This window comes from Anomaloglossus baeobatrachus, chromosome 4, assembly GCF_048569485.1.
Source record: "Anomaloglossus baeobatrachus isolate aAnoBae1 chromosome 4, aAnoBae1.hap1, whole genome shotgun sequence".
NCBI lineage: Eukaryota > Metazoa > Chordata > Amphibia > Anura > Aromobatidae > Anomaloglossus > Anomaloglossus baeobatrachus.
The window spans coordinates 595260762-595279343 of NC_134356.1; the positions used below are offsets into that span (position 1 = coordinate 595260762).

General features: G+C 44.3%; 1 protein-coding gene across 1 annotated transcript in view; it reads left to right on the plus strand.

The window, feature by feature from the left end:
* The first annotated feature begins 299 nt into the window (after window positions 1-299).
* Window positions 300-18582, plus strand: part of LOC142301871 (pyroglutamylated RF-amide peptide receptor-like) — a 238610-nt gene continuing 220327 nt past the window's right edge. Inside the window, exon 1 of the mRNA XM_075342910.1 lies at window positions 300-1084. Within this exon, the coding sequence (XP_075199025.1) occupies window positions 742-1084 (343 nt within the window). The 5' untranslated portion in view covers window positions 300-741. The remainder of the gene's footprint in view (window positions 1085-18582) is intronic.

The window sequence follows — 18582 nt, forward strand, 5'->3', positions numbered from 1 at the left end:
TCATGCTAAAGTTTGTCAGTGCCATAAATATAAAAATGTATTGTTGATTATGTTGCCTAAATTTCATGATAATCTTCCACTTTTACTATTTCTCAGCAAGTGCACAAGGGTTAAACTTTTCTTCGTATCAAAGCCAGTGGATGCCTGTTTCTGGGGAAATTGTAACAGTATCCAGGGATTATTTGCATTTCATGCCATAACATATGAAGTCCAAGCACATTTCTCTTCTCTTTCATCTGTCATCTTCCACTTTCTGTCTCCAGCTCCTTCAGTCACATGCACTGGAGCAATGTTTACTCAAGGAGTGAAAAGCGAAGGATTCTCATCACTGACTTGCAATTACTCTGCCACAATGAGATCCCTATTGTGTCTTGTGCTGTAGGCAGCAGTGCAGCAAGCAGACAGTCCTGCTGACAAGGAGAGCTGGACACAGCATCAGGGACTGCACAGAGAGTGGGGAACCAAAGCTCCTCAGCCCTGGAGAAGGAGGAGACACATCTGCAAGACTGACCTGGAGACAGAGGAGATGCAATCCAGCACTATGCAAAGGTGTGAGCTCCACCTGACCTATGGAGGAGGTCTATAAACTGCCTCTTGGAGGAGCACTGGGGGATACCTTGTTACTATGCCAGTGAAAGTTTTGGAGCATTTACTGCTCTGCATCTGGACTTTGGTCACATGGGCTCAGGAACCACCATGTGAGGCTCTTCTCATTGTTCAGATTCAGGAAACTTCAGCACCATGGACAGAAGACTCAATATTACCCCAGAAGCCTTCAACCAGTTATTAAAGGAGCACAACATGAGCAGGCTGCAGTTCATAGCAGCTTATGGTCTGAAACCCTTAGTTTACATCCCAGAGCTGCCCCTCAATGCCAAGGTGGTGTTCCTCATATTGTACATTATCATCTTTATCCTGGCACTGTTTGGCAACAGTCTTGTGGTCTATATTATCATCAGGAAGAAGGCAATGAGGACCGCTACCAATATCTTCATCTGTTCTCTGGCTTGCAGTGACTTGTTGGTAACTTTTTTTTGCATCCCTTTCACTCTGCTGCAGAACATCTCATCTGAATGGCTGGGAGGTAAGATGTTATGTCAGACTGCTTGGAGCCTTATTGAAATGTGTTCCTGAGTGATAAGGCTGTGCAGAATATAGATATCTCAGCAGCATTCTCCATGCACCAGCCTTCCCTGCCCCTGCACTCCCTGTATAGCTACAGACACAATGCTGCACCCCCACACCAGGATGGTACTCTTCTCTTATTTACTCGGATTGGACAGATTATGTACAAACACTTTATTTATTAAACAAAACAGTGATCGCTACAGTCTGATCATTCCATCCAGATACACATTGATTATCTCTGAATATTCATTAGAGATGGTGGAGCCAGAAATCACAATGCAGAGCCAATCTGAAACACTAAGGTCCAGAGGATGAACTTCAGGAAGGTCATTATGGGGCAATAATCGTATGTATGTACAGGGGGAAATGTTATGCAGAAACAGAAGCTGCTGCAGAACCTCTTTATTGAAACAAGCATAATACAGCATTTCTGTATAAATAACTGACTGTGCAGGTCATCTCAACTACTCCAACGTGAGACTGTAGACAACAATGTGTCAGCTGGACAGTATCAGTGCAGTACAACATGTGTCAGCTGGACAGTATCAGTGCGGTACACGTGTCAGCTGGACAGTATCAGTGCGGTACACGTGTCAGCTGGACAGTATCAGTGCGGTACACGTGTCAGCTGGACAGTATCAGTGCGGTACACGTGTCAGCTGGACAGTATCAGTGCGGTACACGTGTCAGCTGGACAGTATCAGTGCGGTACACATGTCAGCTGGACAGTTTCAGTGTGGTACACGTGTCAGCTGGACAGTATCAGTGCGGTACACGTGTCAGCTGGACAGTATCAGTGCGGTACACGTGTCAGCTGGACAGTATCAGTGCGGTACACGTGTCAGCTGGACAGTATCAGTGCGGTACACATGTCAGCTGGACAGTATCAGTGCGGTACACGTGTCAGCTGGACAGTATCAGTGCAGTACATTGAGAATATGTTTAATCACAATACTGCAGATTGTGCCAGTGAAAAAAGCAGAAAAGACTCACATGGTGGAATATTTGTTTTACTGCAGTTCATTACCTAAAAGATGTTCAGGAGGATGAAGTTTTTCGTGTTATGCAGAAGTGGATAGATAGATAGATAGAATCATAGATAGAATCATAGATAGATAGATAGATAGATAGATAGATGGATAGATAGAATCATAGATAGATACATACATACGTAAGTAGGTAGATAGAGGGATAGATAGATAGATAGATAGACCACCGTGCGGAGCTGCCGCCCGACCACCGTGCGGAGCTGCCGCCCGACCACCGTGCGGAGCTGCCGCCCGACCACCGTGCGGAGCTGCCGCCTGACCTACACCCCACCTATTGTCTCCTCCCCATAATCCTATAGAATGTAAGCCCGCAAGGGTAGGGCCCTCTTCCCTCTGTACTAGTCTGTCTACTGTAACTTGTATACGTATTTTGTATGTAACCCCCTTCTCATGTACAGCACCATGGAATTAATGGTGCTCTATAAATAAATAATAATAATAATAATAATAATAATAGATAGATAGATAGGGGAATAGATAGAGGGATGAATAGATAGAGAAATGGATGGATGGATAGATAGAGGGATAGATAGATAAAGGGATAGATAGATAGATAGATAGATAGAATCATAGATAGATAGATAGAATCATAGATAGATAGATAAATACATACATACGTAAGTAGGTAGATAGAGGGATACATAGATAGGTAGATAGGGATAGATAGGGGAATAGATAGAGGGATGAATAGATAGAGAAATAGATGGATGGATGGATGGATAGATGGATGGATAGATAGATGGATAGATAGAGGGATGGATAGATAGAGAAATAGATAGCTGGATGGATAGATAGAGGGATAGATAGGCAGAGGGATAGATAGGCAGAGGGATAGATAGGCAGAGGGATAGATAGGCAGAGGGATAGATAGGCAGAGGGATAGATAGATAAAGGGATAGATAGATAAAGGGATAGATAGATACAGTAGATAGATGATAGATAGATAGATGGATAGATAGAGGGATGGATTGATAGAGAAATATATAGAGGGATGGATAGTTTGAGGGATAGATGGATAGATAGATAGATAGATAGAAAGATAGAGGGATAGCTAGGCAGAGGGATAGATAGATAAAGGGATAGATAGATAGATAGATAGATAGATAGATAGATAGATGGATAGAGGGATAGATAGATAGATAGATAGATAGATAGATAAAAAGTAGCTCCATAGTAGTAATGGGTGCAGGTCCCATGACCTTGCTTTAGTCTTCAGTATATATGGCTCAAAGAATGGAAGAACTCCAAAATCCACAGAAAACCATTAAAAATGCCTTTATTAGTCAATGACTTAGAGCAGCCGTATTTCAGTTCCACTTGGAAATGTTTCCAATATTAATTGGATTTTGCAGTGCTGCTATTCTTTAAATTATGCAGCTAGATACTTAGAAATAGATAAATATATGTATAAATAAGCAAAGAAAGATAGATTGAGAAATACATATATCAACTTATATTGTAGATTGTGGGCATATGAAAACAGCAGAGGATTAAAGGGAATCTGTCACCAAGTGTTTGCTCCTCCACCTGAGAGCAGCATAATGTAGAGACAGGGACCCTGATTCCAGCGATGTGTCACTTACTGAGCTGTTTGCTTTCATTTTGATAAATCAATGTTTTCTCTGCTGCAGATCTAGCAGTTATACAGAGCTCATGAATATGCTGGACTACCTGCAGCACGCCACGTAGTCCTCTAGTGATAATCTCCTGCTGATAAAAACAGTGATTTTATCAAAACTACACTAAGCAGCCCAGTAAGTGACAAATCACTGGAATCAGGATCTCTGCCCATACGTTATACTTCTCTCAGATTAGGTGGCAAAAACCTGGTGCCAGTTTCCCATTAAATACATAATGCTGATAAGACAGTTAGCCATAAGAAGTTTGATAGATATGAAACAGATTTATTACTGGTAAATATATCTAGGTACTTTGTGTACACATATTGATATTGTGTCTTCTATCAATAATGCAAGTAAACCCGTCTCTGCTCCATCTGTTTGGGTTTCTGTGTGAGTTTGAGCTCACCGAATGTGATAAGGGACACTCGTTTGGCTGCTTGATTGAGACACACAGGAACGATTTTCTATTTAAACTGTCCAGACAGTTTATTAAAGCACACTTAAACCGCTTGCCAGAAACCAAACATGAGCCTTTGTTCAGCCATACAGAAACATGTATGTTATACAGTCTGTTTAATTGGTGGGTATGCCTCCACGGCATTGGATACATCCACGCAGTAGTGTCCAAGTGGAAGTATTATTATTATTATTATAGCGCCGATTATTCCATGGCGCTTTACATGTGAAAGGGGTACACATAATAAGGACACGTACAATAATCATAAACAATACAAGACACAGACTGGTACAGGAGGAGAGGATCCTGCCCGCGAGGGCTCACAATCTACAGGGGATGGGTGAGGATACAGTAGGTGAGGGTAGAGCTGATAGTGCGGTGCTGTATCATACTGAGAGTTACGGCAGGTTGTAGGCTTGTCGGAAGAGGTGGGTCTTCAGGTTCCTTTTGAAGCTTGTCAAGGTAGGTGAGAGTCTGATATGTTGTGGCAGAGCATTCCAGAGTATGGGGGAGGCACGGGAGAAATCTTGGATGCGATGGTGGGAAGAGGAAATGAGAGGGGAGTAGAGAAGGAGATCTTGTGAGGATCGAAGGTTACGTGCCGGGAGACTAGTATGTTGTCAATCAATTGTCACAAAATCAGACATGTCCGCTGTGTGACAGCATCTCTTCTGTCGTCTTCTTGTCTTTCATTTTTTAAGTAATCCAAGTCATTTTGAAGCTATAATTACGCACCCAGACGTTATCTTGGGAAGATCGGCTCTGTCCTCCTGTCATGTCACCCAACAGCTGATGCAAAGCAAGCACAATGACAGGCGGTACAAGCTGTATGTGTCTGCGCAGTATCGCACTGTTCTCTCACTGACCTCGGTCACTATACAACCCCCTTTTGTTAGGTTAACTTTTCTGGAGCTAGGCTCCAACTGGCTCTTAGGAACACTGCCTCACTCAGATCACCAACTATGATCTGAGGCTTGCTCCAGACACTGACTCCTGTCAGTCCAGACCCTCAGAATGTCTCCCGCTTCCTAAGCACACAGCCGCTGCAGGCTGCACACACACTTGGCCTCCTTGGCAGTGGATCTCTAGGAAGTCTGCAGCTGGCTCTAAACACATGATCTACTCACAGTGTGCCTCAAGGAAGTGAACTGCTTCCAAGCTCAGAGAGACCATGTGACCAAACAGTGTCCTATAACACACCAGACACACCCATGGGTGGAGGTATGTGAATAGCCAGAGCCGCCCAGCACTCTGACAATTCATACACTTTATCCTTAATGTATTAAGACTTGTGGAACTAAACGTCATAGAGTAAAAATTCCAGGTTTACATCGCTGAGGTCCTCCACCTCTGCGATACATAGCAGTCATTTACACTATCTCACATAGGGAATATATATATCCTATCTATATACATCTGTATATACCTTCCTTGGACCTTCTGACCACTGTAGGTTCTATACACAGAGGTTACTAATACTTATGATTAGTGCTGTCACTCTTGGTGACCATGACTCCTGTATCTATAGAATTTCAGGCAGATAGAGGTGATAATATTCATGTATGTTGTCAATCAATTGTCACAAAATCAGACATGTCCGCTGTGTGACAGCAACTCTTCCGTCTTCTTCTTGTCTTTCATTTTTTAACTAATCCAAGTCATTTTGAAGCTATAATTACGCGTCCAGACGTTATCTGGGGAAGATCAGCTCTGTCCTCCTGTCATGTCACCCAACAGCTGATGCAAAGCAAGCACAATGACAGGCGGTACAAGCTGTATGTGTCTGCGCAGCTCCCCCTGCCTTTTCTATACTTGATATTCATTAACCAGTTCAGATCCTGGTTTGAACTTGTGTTCCGTCCATCGATCCAGTAATCTGAACACTTTCCTCTGTCCCCTATCTATAGGCATCTTGGGCTTTTCCTAAAAGAGAGGTCATGGGACAATTAGTTCTGATACATAGACATCCAATACATGTGGAGGTTACACGCTTATATGAAAAATGATCCTAGGAAATGTCCGGCTTCAGTTTTCTCATTCATCAGAATGGTCACACATTGGATCAGTTTGTCTTTCCTACATCCCTTATATAAGTCTCATCAGGATGAAGGATTTATACAAAATTGTTTATTTGTTTGTTTTTTTATTTTACTCATCTGAAAATATAAGAAAACAACAAACACTAGTTCTTTGCCTCCTATTTCCCTGCAGCTCCATAGTTTACACTCCTGAGTCCTTTCCTAATCTTTGTTTACAAGCAGCCGACACGTGAGCGCTGCAGCTAATCAGTGGTTGTGCGCCTTTGTCCCGGCCTCATGGTCTGCGCTGAGCTGTGAAGGCAATAACCCCACACCTGACTGCTCTGCCACTGATTAGCCTCCGCAGACACAAGCTAGAGGATGCAATTTTTTTATATATATATATGTATAGTTGGATAATCCCCTTATACTCACATTGTGGAATGTATTTTTAGCGTAATATAAGATGGCACCTCACTGATTGCATGCTGCATTTATATACTGAGGAGTATTGCTATTACTACTTTTGTCTTTGACCCCTGGAGACCAGACAAGCAGAGTTTCTTCATAAATTCCCACTATTTGTTTGGGTTAACAGGCAGATAAGTATTCAGTCCCCAGTGCTGAAGTCACCAGTTCTTGCACTGAGCAGACCTTACCCATTACCCTTTGCTTAGCCATAAAGTCTAAGTTCAGAAACTAAATTTACCAGTATCCTGAAGGTATAAGTGTGTTATTGTCATGATTCGCCTCCCTATCCACATGGCTAGGGGGCGGAGCCTTCTCTCGAGCCTCACTTCCAGCCCCTGGATGCCTTAAAAGCTGACACTTCCAGTGAACCAGCGCCGGCTATAAGCTTAGCTCTGCTTTGCCTGTGATTGCTGGTCCTGTGAGTGATATCCTGATCTGTCTGTTCCTGTGCGCCCGTGCCCTTGTCTGTGTTCTGTCCCCTGGTTGTCCCTCCTGTCCTGTGTCCCCCCTCCTATTCCCCACTCTGTTGCTTCCTCCGGTACTGACCTTGGCTCGACTTTGACTCCGCTTTTGCTCGTCCCTCCGGTCCTGCCTCTGCCCGTACGGTGTTTGACCCAGCCTGTCTGACTATTCCTTGCATGCTCTGCAGCTCTGCTTCTCAGCTGTGCTGATTAGGCAGTGCATGAGAACGCTGTGCATTTCCTTCCTGGTTCTCATTGCTCTGTGTGGTGTCGTCTGCTGCAGAGCTCTGGCTCCCCCTGGTGGCAGCATTACAGTTATCACTCGGATTCAGGTAGCATTCCTTCTAGGGAAATGATCTATTATTGTGGACGTTCAAAGCACAGGAGTACTAACCCCCGAGTACAGAAACAGATACTGCCACATAGACTTATCCTCATGGCTCAGACTTGTCAGCTACAGTTTAAAGGGGTAGTCCGATTTCATTAAACCTTTGCCTCAAGACACTGTTTATTGTAAAAAAAATAAAAAAAATATAAATAAATATATATATATATATATATATATATATATATATATATATGTGTGTATATATACAGTACAGACCAAAAGTTTGGACACATCTTCTCATTCAAAGAGTTTTCTTTATTTTCATGAGTCTGAAAATTGTAGTTTCACATTGAAGGCATCAAAACAATGAATTAACACATGTGGAATAAAATACTTAACAAAAAAGTGTGAAACAACTGAAAATATGTCTTATATTCTAGGTTCTTCAAAGTAGCCACCTTTTGCTTTGATTACTGCTTTGCACACTCTTGGCATTCTCTTGATGAGCTTCAAGAGGTAGTCACCGGAAATGGTTTTCACTTCACAGGTGTGCCCTGTCAGGTTTAATAAGTGGGATTTCTTGCCTTATAAAAGGGGTTGGGACCATCAGTTGTGTTGTGCAGAAGTCTGGTGGATACACAGCTGATAGTCCTACAGAATAGACTGTTAGCTTCTTTTTTCTTGCCATAATACAAATTCTAAGTAAAGAAAAACGAGTGGCCATCATTACTTTAAGAAATGAAGGTCAGTCAGTCCGAAAAATTGGGAAAACTTTGAAAGTGTCCCCAAGTGCAGTGGCAAAAACCATCAAACGCTACAAAGAAACTGGCTCACATGAGGACCACCCCAGGAAAGGAAGACCAAGAGTCACCTCTGCTGTGGAGGATAAGTTTATCCGAGTCACCAGCCTCAGAAATTTCAGGTTAACAGCAGCTCAGATTAGAGACCAGGTCAATGCCACACAGAGTTCTAGCAGCAGACACATCTCTAGAACAGCTGTTGAGAGGAGACTTTGTGCAGCAGGCCTTCATGGTAAAATACCTGCTAGGAAACCACTGCTAAGGACAGGCAACAAGCAGAAGAGACTTGTTTGGGTTAAATAACACAAGGAATGGACATTAGACCAGTGGAAATCTGTGCTTTGGTCTGATGAGTCCAAATTAAAGATCTTTGGATCCAGCCACTGTGTCTTTGTGCGACGCAGAAAAGATGAATGGATGGACTCTACATGCCTAGTTCCCACCGTGAAGCATGGAGGAGGTGTGATGGTGTGGGGGTGCTTTGCTGGTGACACTGTTGGGGATTTATTCAAAATTGAAGGCATACTAAACCAGCATGGCTACCATAGCATCTTGCAGTGGCATGCTATTCCATCCGGTTTGCGTTTAGTTGGACCATCATCTATTTTTCAACAGGACAATGACCCCAAACACACCTCCAGGCTGTGTAAGGGCTATTTGACTAAGAAGAAGAGTGATGGGGTGCTACACCAGATGACCTGGCCACCACAGTCACCAGACCTGAACCCAATCGAGATGGTTTGGGGTGAGCTGGACCGCAGAGTGAAGGCAAAAGGGCCAACAAGTCCGGTGACTACCTCTTGAAGCTCATCAAGAGAATGTCAAGAGTTTGCAAAGCAGTAATCAAAGCAAAAGGTGGCTATTTTGAAGAACATAGAATATAAGACATATTTTCAGTTGTTTCACATGTTTTTAAGTATTGCATTCCACATGTGTTAATTCATAGTTTTGATGCTTTCAATGTGAATCTACAATTTTCAAAGTCATGAAAATAAAGAAAACTCTTTGAATGAGGTGTGTCCAAACTTTTAGAAAGGAGGCTGTTCGCCGGCCAGAGCGACGTCACAGGGAAGGTAAGTCCATGTGACAGGTGTAAGCGAGGTTGTGCGCCACGGGCAGTGATTTGCCCGTGTCGCACAATGGACGGGGGCAGGTACACTCGCTAGTGATATCGGTACCGATATTGCAGCGTTTAAAGTTCCCTTAAAGGCTATATGTGCACGCTGCGTCTTTTTGTTAACCAAAAAATAGACCCGTGGCAAAAACACATCCGAAAAATGCATGTGTTTTTCCCACGTTTTTTTTGCCACGTTTTTGCCTAATGCGTTTTTTAAGTCAAATTTATTGACTGGGAGGGCTCAAAAACCACTGGCAAAATGCAGAAATAACATGCTGCATCTTTGTGGTCACCACAAATATGCAGGCAAAAAAAGCCGCAACGTACGAACAAAAGAACTGTAATTTCATAGACTTTGCTGGGGAAAAAAATGCATGCAGTTTGGTGAATAAAAATCCACTCGAAAAACGAGCACCCGAGATAGGAGATGGCAGTTGGTGCTGATGAGATTCTATAATGGTGCAAGGTGGGAGGAGCTAAAGGCAGAGGGAGGAGCTAAAAGCAGAGGGAGGAGCTAGAAGCATATGCTAGAGGTAGAGGGAGGAGCTATATGTAGAGTGAGGAGCTAGAGGCAGAGGGAGTAGCTAGAGCGAGGAGCTAGAGACAGAGGGAGTACCTAGGAGTATAAGCTATCGGTTGAGGGAGGAGCTATAGGTAGAGCGAGTAGCTAGACAGAGGGAGGCGTTAGATGCAAAGCACCGCCCCTCCTCTAACTAAATATAATGTCATCAGCACCAACTGCCATCTCCTATCTCAGTAATGGGAAAGTCTTCACTGAATACAGATGTTACCTCCGAACTGAGAATGTTGATAATGACTGATCAATTCTGGCAGAGAAAGAATCAGATTTGTCTGATAAGAAATTTTACAGAGTTACTTATTTCCATGTGTACTGTTCATTTAGGAAATAAAAATTAAAATGAAGGTTATCCTTTAAGGCAACAACAGAATGACTGAATGAAGTTTTGGACCTTCTGATGCCATGCTGTATACCTTTTCTATAGTACATGCCTTTGAGCCATCATTTGCTGATACTGGAATAAAGTATGTGGTTGGTATAGAGCGGAGATCTCCTTCTTTGCCTCCAGCCTGGTTCATTACTCTGGAGACATTCTTCTTATAAAGTGTCAGTTACCTGCACATCGGCTTGACGTGGAGCCTGATCCTTGGTGGCTGCTTATTTTTGCTGAATTCTTCCTTCGGGATCTTTGTACAGTACAGACGACATTTGCACAGATATGTCATATATTGAACTGTCTTTGTGTGTCTGATCTTATTTGGGCTGTTTAAAGGCAAAGTCCCCCTTTTTAATAAATTACTATTTGCACATAGGGAACTATTTAGAGAATGACAATAACTAAATGATACATAAATTGGACCAGCCTTTAGATGGGTCTTCTTGTAAAAAGGCTCAATAGTCCAATAAAATTTTGGCTTCTCTGTTTGGTTAAAATCAATAATTAAATAAATCAGACTCCTTGAAAGTTGATCAGGACCCCCCTTTGAAGTGCTATGGAGTAGGGTGATGGGATGGGGCGTCCCGGCTGCTGGCGCTCTCATCAGACTGCGGCTCCATTCATAATTCCCTCCCGAGTACCGAGTAATGTCATGTCACAACAGAAAAAGGCACAGACCAGATAGATCTGGAGGTGATTAGAAGATTGGGACAAGAGGCAGGGAAGATGTGCAGCAAAGCTTGGAATAAGTGAGGGAATTATAAATCTGTTTGTCAGCAGCCGGGATATTATCAATGAATTAAAAAAATCGATTAAAAAAAAGGCAAACTTTACAAAAGATAGGACATTTTTCATATTTTTTTTTTATCTATCTTGAGCAAAAAGTTCCTAAACAAACCTGTGTGTCAAAGGTTACGTAATACATACTTAAGTACACTAGTCTTATGTTGCAGATATACAAGTGCATCTCAATAAATTAGAATATCATCAAAAAGTTAATTTATTTCAGTAATTCAATAAAAAAGGGAAATGCAGATATTATATAGAGTCATTACACACAGAGCGATCTATTTCTATATATTAAAAAGAGTTATTACACACAGAGCGATCTATTTGTATATATTATAAAGAGTCATTACACACAGAGGGATCTATTCCTATATATTATATAGAGTCATTACACACAGAGGGATCTATTCCTATATATTATATAGAGTCATTACACACAGAGCGATCTATTTCTATATATTATATAGAGTCATTACACACAGAGGGATCTATTCCTATATATTATATAGAGTCATTACACACAGAGGGATCTATTCCTACATATTGTCATGATTCGCCTCCCTATCCACATGGCTAGGGAGCGGAGCCTTCTCTCGGGCCTCACTTCCGGCCCCTGGATGCCTTAAAAGCTGACACTTCCCGTGAACCAGCGCCGGCTATAAGCTTAGCTCTGCTTTGCCTGTGATTGCTGGTCCTGTGAGTGATATCCTGATCTGTCTGTTCCTGTGCCCCCGTGCCCTTGTCTGTGTTCTGTCCCCTGGTCGTCCCTTCTGTCCTGTGTCCCCCCTCCTATTCCCCACTCAGACTTTGACTTCGCTTCTGCTTGCTCCTCCGGTCCTGCTTCTGCCCGTACGGCGTTTGACCCATCCTGTCTGACTATTCCTCACAAACCCTGCAGTTCTGCCTCTCAGCTGTGCTGATTAGGCAGTGCATGAGAACGCTGTGCATTTCCTTCCTGGTTCTCATTGCTCTGTGTAGTGTCGTCTGCTGCAGAGCTCTGGCTCCCCCTGGTGGCAGCATTACAGTATAGCCGGCCCCAATAGGCTTTATCTCCCATAGGAAAAAAAAAAGCCATTTACTTCTTGGTAGTGGGATCCAACTTTGCAGGATAACAAACTGTAATGGATCCACTCAGTACTTTGTGCAATCAAGTAGCCAACCTTACGCGGCTGGTGCAGGATTTGGCTGCAGAGCATCGCACCCTGGTAGCTTCACACAACATTCTGCAGAGTGAGGTTTCTGCTTCTGCGAGGGCCACCTCAGTGGCAGGTACCTCACAAACCGTAAGACAGCATAGTCCCACTGATGTCCAACTGACCTACCCCGAACCCACGGTGATGCTCCCCGATAAATTCTCGGGGGAGAAAAACCTATTTTGGACATTTAGGGAGAGTTGCAGGCTTCTTTTCTCTCTCCGGCCTCGGTCCTCGGGGAATGAGACCCAGCGGGTGGGGATCATCATGTCATTACTTAGAGGGGGTCCCCAGACCTGGGCGTTTTCCCTACCCCCTTCGGCCCCGGAACGGCATTCGGTTGACCTCTTCTTTGACTCCCTCGGGGTGATATATGACGAACCAGACTGTGTATGGGTGGCTGAGGACAGGATCATGTGTCTCACTCAGGGAAACCACACTGCTGAGCTATATTGTTCTGAGTTTCGGCAGTGGTCCACTGATGTACGATGGAATGATTCTGCACTCAGGTGCCAATTCCGGAGAGGTCTTTCGGACTCCCTGAAAGACGCTTTGGCTCTGCACCCTCCTCCCAGCACCTTGGATGATGCGATGACGGAGGCAGTTCATATGGACCGCAGATTACAGGAAAGAAGGGGAACCATGCGTGAGATTCTGCCCCCTCTACCTAGGGCACCTTCTTTGCCGGCTATGGAACAGATGGAAGTTGGAGCCATCAGTCCAGATGAGAAGGAGAGGAGAAGACGCCGGGATCTCAAGCTGTGCTTCTATTGTGGACACCATGGACACTGGAGGAAAGACTGCCCGCTTGCCCCTCCGCTAAACAGTCGTCGGGAAACTTCTAAGTCTGGGTAACGGTCGAGGAGGTTGCCCAGACTATCAGGTACCTTTCCTCTCCTCCAATAAGATACTTCTGAATGTCAACCTCCGGGTCAAGGAGTCGGTCTGGTCTGCTACTGCCTTTGTTGACTGTGAGTCCGCTATTAACTTTATTGACTCTGAGTTGGTCCAAAGATTAGAGTTAGGGACAGTGAGGTTAGAAGGACCCATTCAACTCCTGGCAATTGATAAAACACCGCTGCCTCAAAACCTCATTCGGTTTGCTACAGAAAAATTTACTCTGGTGATCAGGTCTCTGCATTCTGAAACTATTTCTTGTTTTGTAATGGCCAATCTCCCTGCTGGATTAGTGTTGGGGTATCCATGGTTAAGGTTACATAATCCCGTTATTGATTGGGAGTGTCGTACCATAGTCAAATGGAGTCCTGCTTGTCATAAAAGGTGTTTACAATCTGTACCTGTGTTCTCCGTAAGTCCTTAGGGTCTTCCGGAATACCTGAGGGACTACGGAGACGTATTCTCGGAAAGAGAGGCCGAGGTTTTGCCGCCTCATCGCCCATATGACTGTGCCATTGATTTACTTCCCAATACCAAATTGCCCAAGGCACCTCTCGGGTCCAGAAAGGGCTGCTATGAAATCATACATATCTGATAGTATACGTAAAGGGCATATCCGTCCTTCTTCTTCCCCTGTGGCTGCTGGGTTCTTTTTTGTAAAGAAGAAGGACGGAGGATTAAGGCCATGTCTCGATTTCCGAGAATTAAACAAAATTACTGTGAAAAACACGTATCCGCTTCCACTCATCCCTGATCTCTACAACCAACTCTCTGAAGCCCGATGGTTTACCAAACTAGATCTCAGGGGGGCCTATAATCTTATCCGTATTAGAGAAGGGGATGATTGGAAAACGGCCTTTCTGACGTCAGAGGGGTTATTCGAGAATTTGGTGATGCCTTTTGGTCTAACAAATGCCCCTGCGGTGTTTCAAAATTTCATCAACAATATCTTCTCTGATTTTCTTGGTCGTTTTGTGGTCATCTATCTCGATGACATTTTGATTTATTCTGCCGATAGAGATACGCATATTATGCATGTTCGCTCAGTATTACAGAGATTACGTGATAACCATCTGTTTGCCAAGCTTGAAAAATGTGTTTTCTCTGTTCAGGAAATAGCATTTCTTGGGTTAATCCTTTCTCGTGATGGGTTTAAAATGGACCCAGGAAAGGTGCAGGCTATCGTGGATTGGGTGCAACCCAGGGATATCAAGGCGCTACAACGCTTTTTGGGTTTCGCTAATTATTATCGAAGGTTCATTAAGGGGTTTTCTCAAATTGCCAAGCCATTGACTGACCTTACATGGAAAAGGGCGGATCTGCAGAACTGGTCGCAAACGGCTGTCCAGGCCTTTCTTGAGTTAAAGGACCGGTTCATGTCCGCCCCAGTCCTGGTACAGCCTGACCTCGAGGCGCCGTTTGTTGTTGAGGTGGACGCCTCAGAGGTGGGGGTGGGAGCTGTTTTCTCTCAGGGCCCTGCTACTCTGACTAATCTGCGACCATGTGCGTTCTTCTCCAAGAAATTCACTCCAGCTGAGAGGAACTATGATGTGAGTAACCGTGAATTATTGGCGGTAAAGTTGGCATTCGAAGAATGGAGGCATTTTTTGGAGTGTGCTGTTCATCGTATTACTGTCATCACTGATCATAAAAACCTCGCGTATATCGAGTCCGCAAAGAGATTGACGCCTCGACAAGCGAGCTGGGCTCTTTTCTTTTCTAGATTTCATTTTTGTATTACTTTTCGGCCGGGGTCTAAAAACGTGAGGGCAGATGCACTGTCTCGTAGTTTGGACCCGGTGTCACCTCCAGAGCCTCCTTCCTCCATTCTTCCACAAGGGGTGGTGGTCGCTGCCTTGTCGTCCGAGTTAGAGGCTGAGGTCAGGGAGGCCCAGTCCTCAGCTCCATCTTCCGCTCCAGACACTAAACTGTTTGTCCCTTTGCACCTCCAGTTACGAGTACTTCAAGAGTTCCATGAGTCCGTACTTAGTGGCCATCCTGGAGTTATAGCCACTCGCAGGGCTGTTGCTCGACTGTTTTGGTGGCCGTCTCTTCACTCAGATGTTGCTCGGTTTGTGTCTGACTTTGCTACATGTGCCCGTGCTAAGGTATGTCGTAACCGGCCAGCCGGGGAACTGGTTCCATTACCTGTTCCTGAAAGACCATGGACCCACTTGTCCATGGATTTCATTACGGACCTCCCTGTCTCAAATGGTATGACTGTGATCTGGGTGGTGGTGGATCGTTTTAGTAAACAGGCACATTTTGTTCCCCTCTCCGGTCTACCTTCTGCTGCGACCCTTGCCAACCACTTTATTGACCAGGTGGTTCGGTTACATGGGTTGCCCCTGAATATTGTGTCTGACAGGGGGGTACAATTCATTTCTCGGTTTTGGAGGGCCTTGTGCAGGCGGTTGGGAATTGAGTTGTCCTTCTCGTCCGCCTATCATCCCAAGTCCAATGGGCAGACAGAAAGGACAAATCAGACCCTTGAGCAAATCCTGCGGTGCTTGGTTTCTGCTCAGCAGGAGGATTGGTGTACGTTTTTGCCCCTTGCGGAGTTTGCATTCAATAGCAGAGTCCATCAGTCTACGGGAACTTCTCCCTTCTTCTGTAATTACGGGTTTCACCCTCACTTCGGGACCTTCTCTAGAGTGGATTCGGGGTATCCAGGGGCCGACTCCTTCGTTCAGCATCTGGAAGGAGGTACGGCGTTGCATCGTGACGGCTCAACAGTCCCAGAAACGCCAAGCAGACAAACGCCGTTCTCTGGGAACCCCCTTTCAGGTGGGGGACAAAGTGTGGCTGTCCACTCGGAATATCAGGCTCAGGGTTCCATCTGCTAAGTTGGGTCCAAAGTTTATAGGGCCCTATGAGATCATCGAATTGATCAACCCGGTGGCCTTTCGGTTGCAACTGCCCCAGACCTTGCGTATTCCCAATGTATTTCATACCTCCTTGCTTAAGCCATTTGTCCATTCAGTGGTGGATTCTCAGACCCCTCCGGCTCCGATACTGGTGGATGGTGGGGAGGAGTACGAAATTCAGCGTATTATGGACTCTCGTTGGGTTCGTAGTTTCCTCCAGTATCTGATTCATTGGAAGGGCTATGGTCCGGAGGACTGGTCCTGGGTGCCGGCTCGTTCCGTGCGGGCCGATCGGTTAATTGCGGCTTTCCACAGTAAGTATCCTGGGAAGCCTGGGGTCCGGTGGCCCCCCCCTTGAGGAGGGGGTACTGTCATGATTCGCCTCCCTATCCACATGGCTAGGGGGCGGAGCCTTCTCTCGGGCCTCACTTCCGGCCCCTGGATGCCTTAAAAGCTGGCACTTCCAGTGAACCAGCGCCGGCTATAAGCTTAGCTCTGCTTTGCCTGTGATTGCTGGTCCTGTGAGTGATATCCTGATCTGTCTGTTCCTGTGCCCCCGTGCCCTTGTCTGTGTTCTGTCCCCTGGTCGTCCCTTCTGTCCTGTCCCCCCCTCCTATTCCCCACTCGGTTGCTTCCTCCGGTACTGACCTTAGCCTGACTTTAACTTCGCTTCTGCTTTCTCCTCCGGTCCTGCTTCTGCCCGTACGGTGTTTGACCCAGCCTGTCTGACTATTCCTCACAAACCCTGCAGTTCTACCTCTCAGCTGTGCTGATTAGGCAGTGCATGAGAACGCTGTGCATTTCTTTCCTGGTTCTCATTGCTCTGTGTAGTGTCGTCTGCTGCAGAGCTCTGGCTTCCCCTGGTTGCAGCATTACATATATTATATAGAGTCATTACACACAGAGCGATCTATTTCTATATATTATATAGAGTCATGACACACAGAGTGATCTATTTGTATATATTATAAAGAGTCATCACACAGAGTGATCTATTTCTATATATTATATAGAGTCATTACACACAGAGGGATCTATTCCTATATATTATATAGAGTCATTACACACAGAGTGATCTATTTCTATATATTATAGAGAGTCATTACAAACAGAGTGATCTATTTGTATATATTATAAAGAGTCATCACACAGAGTGATCTATTTCTATATATTATATAGTCATTACACACAGAGAGATCTATTACTATATATTATATAGAGTTATTACACACAGAGGGATCTATTCCTATATATTATATAGAGTCATTACATACAGCGGGATCTATTTCAAGTGTTTATTTCTAGTAATGTTGATGATTATGGCTTATAGCCAATGAAACCCAAAAGTCATTATCTCAGAAAATTAGAATATTATACAAGACCAACTGAAAAAATGATTTTACATTCAGAAATGTTCGTGCCTACTGAAAAGTCTGTACAGTAAATGCCTCAATACTTGGCTGGGGCTACTTTTGCATGAATTCCTACATCAATGTGGCGTGGTATGGAGGAGATCAGCATGAAGTGCTCTAAAATTTCCTGGTAGACGGCTGCACTGACTTTGGTCTTGATAAAACACAGTGGAGCTACACCAGCAGATGACATGGCTCCCCAAACCATCACTGATTGTGGAAACTTCACACTAGACCTCAAGCAGCTTGGATTGTGGCCTCTCCACTCTTCCTCCAGACTCTGGGACCGCGATTTCCCAATGTAATGCAAAATTTACTTTCATCTGAAAACAACACCTTGGATCACTGAGCAACAGTCCAGTTCTTTTTCTCCTTGGCCCAGGTAAGACGCTTCTGGTGTTGTCTATTGGTCATGAATGGCTTGACACAAGGAATGCGACATTTGTAGCCTATGTCCTGGATATGTCTGTGTGTGGTGACTCTTGAAGCACTGACTCCAGCAGCAGTCCACTCGGAATCTCCCCCAAATTTTTGAATGGCCTTTTCTTAACAATCATATGAAGGGTGCGGTTATTCCGGTTGCTTGTGCACCGTTTTCTACCACACTTTTTCTTTCCTCTCAACTTTCCATTAATATGCTTGAATACAGCACTCTGTGAACAACCAGCTTCTTTAGCAATGACCTTTTTAGCTTACCCTCCTTGTGGAGTGTGTCAGTGACTGCTTACTGGACATCTGTCAAGTCAGCAGTCTTCCCCATGATTGTATAGCCTACTGAACCAGACTAAGGGACCATTTTAAATGCTTAGGAAGCCTTTGAAGCTGTTTTGTGTTAATTATTCTAATTTTCTGAGATAATGACTTTTGGGTTTTCTTTGGCTGTAAGCCATAATCATCAATATTAACAGAATTAAACATTTGAAATAGATCATTCAGTATGTAATGACTATATAATGTATGCATTTCCCTTTTTGTATTGAATTACTGAAATAAATTACCTTTTTGATGATATTCTAA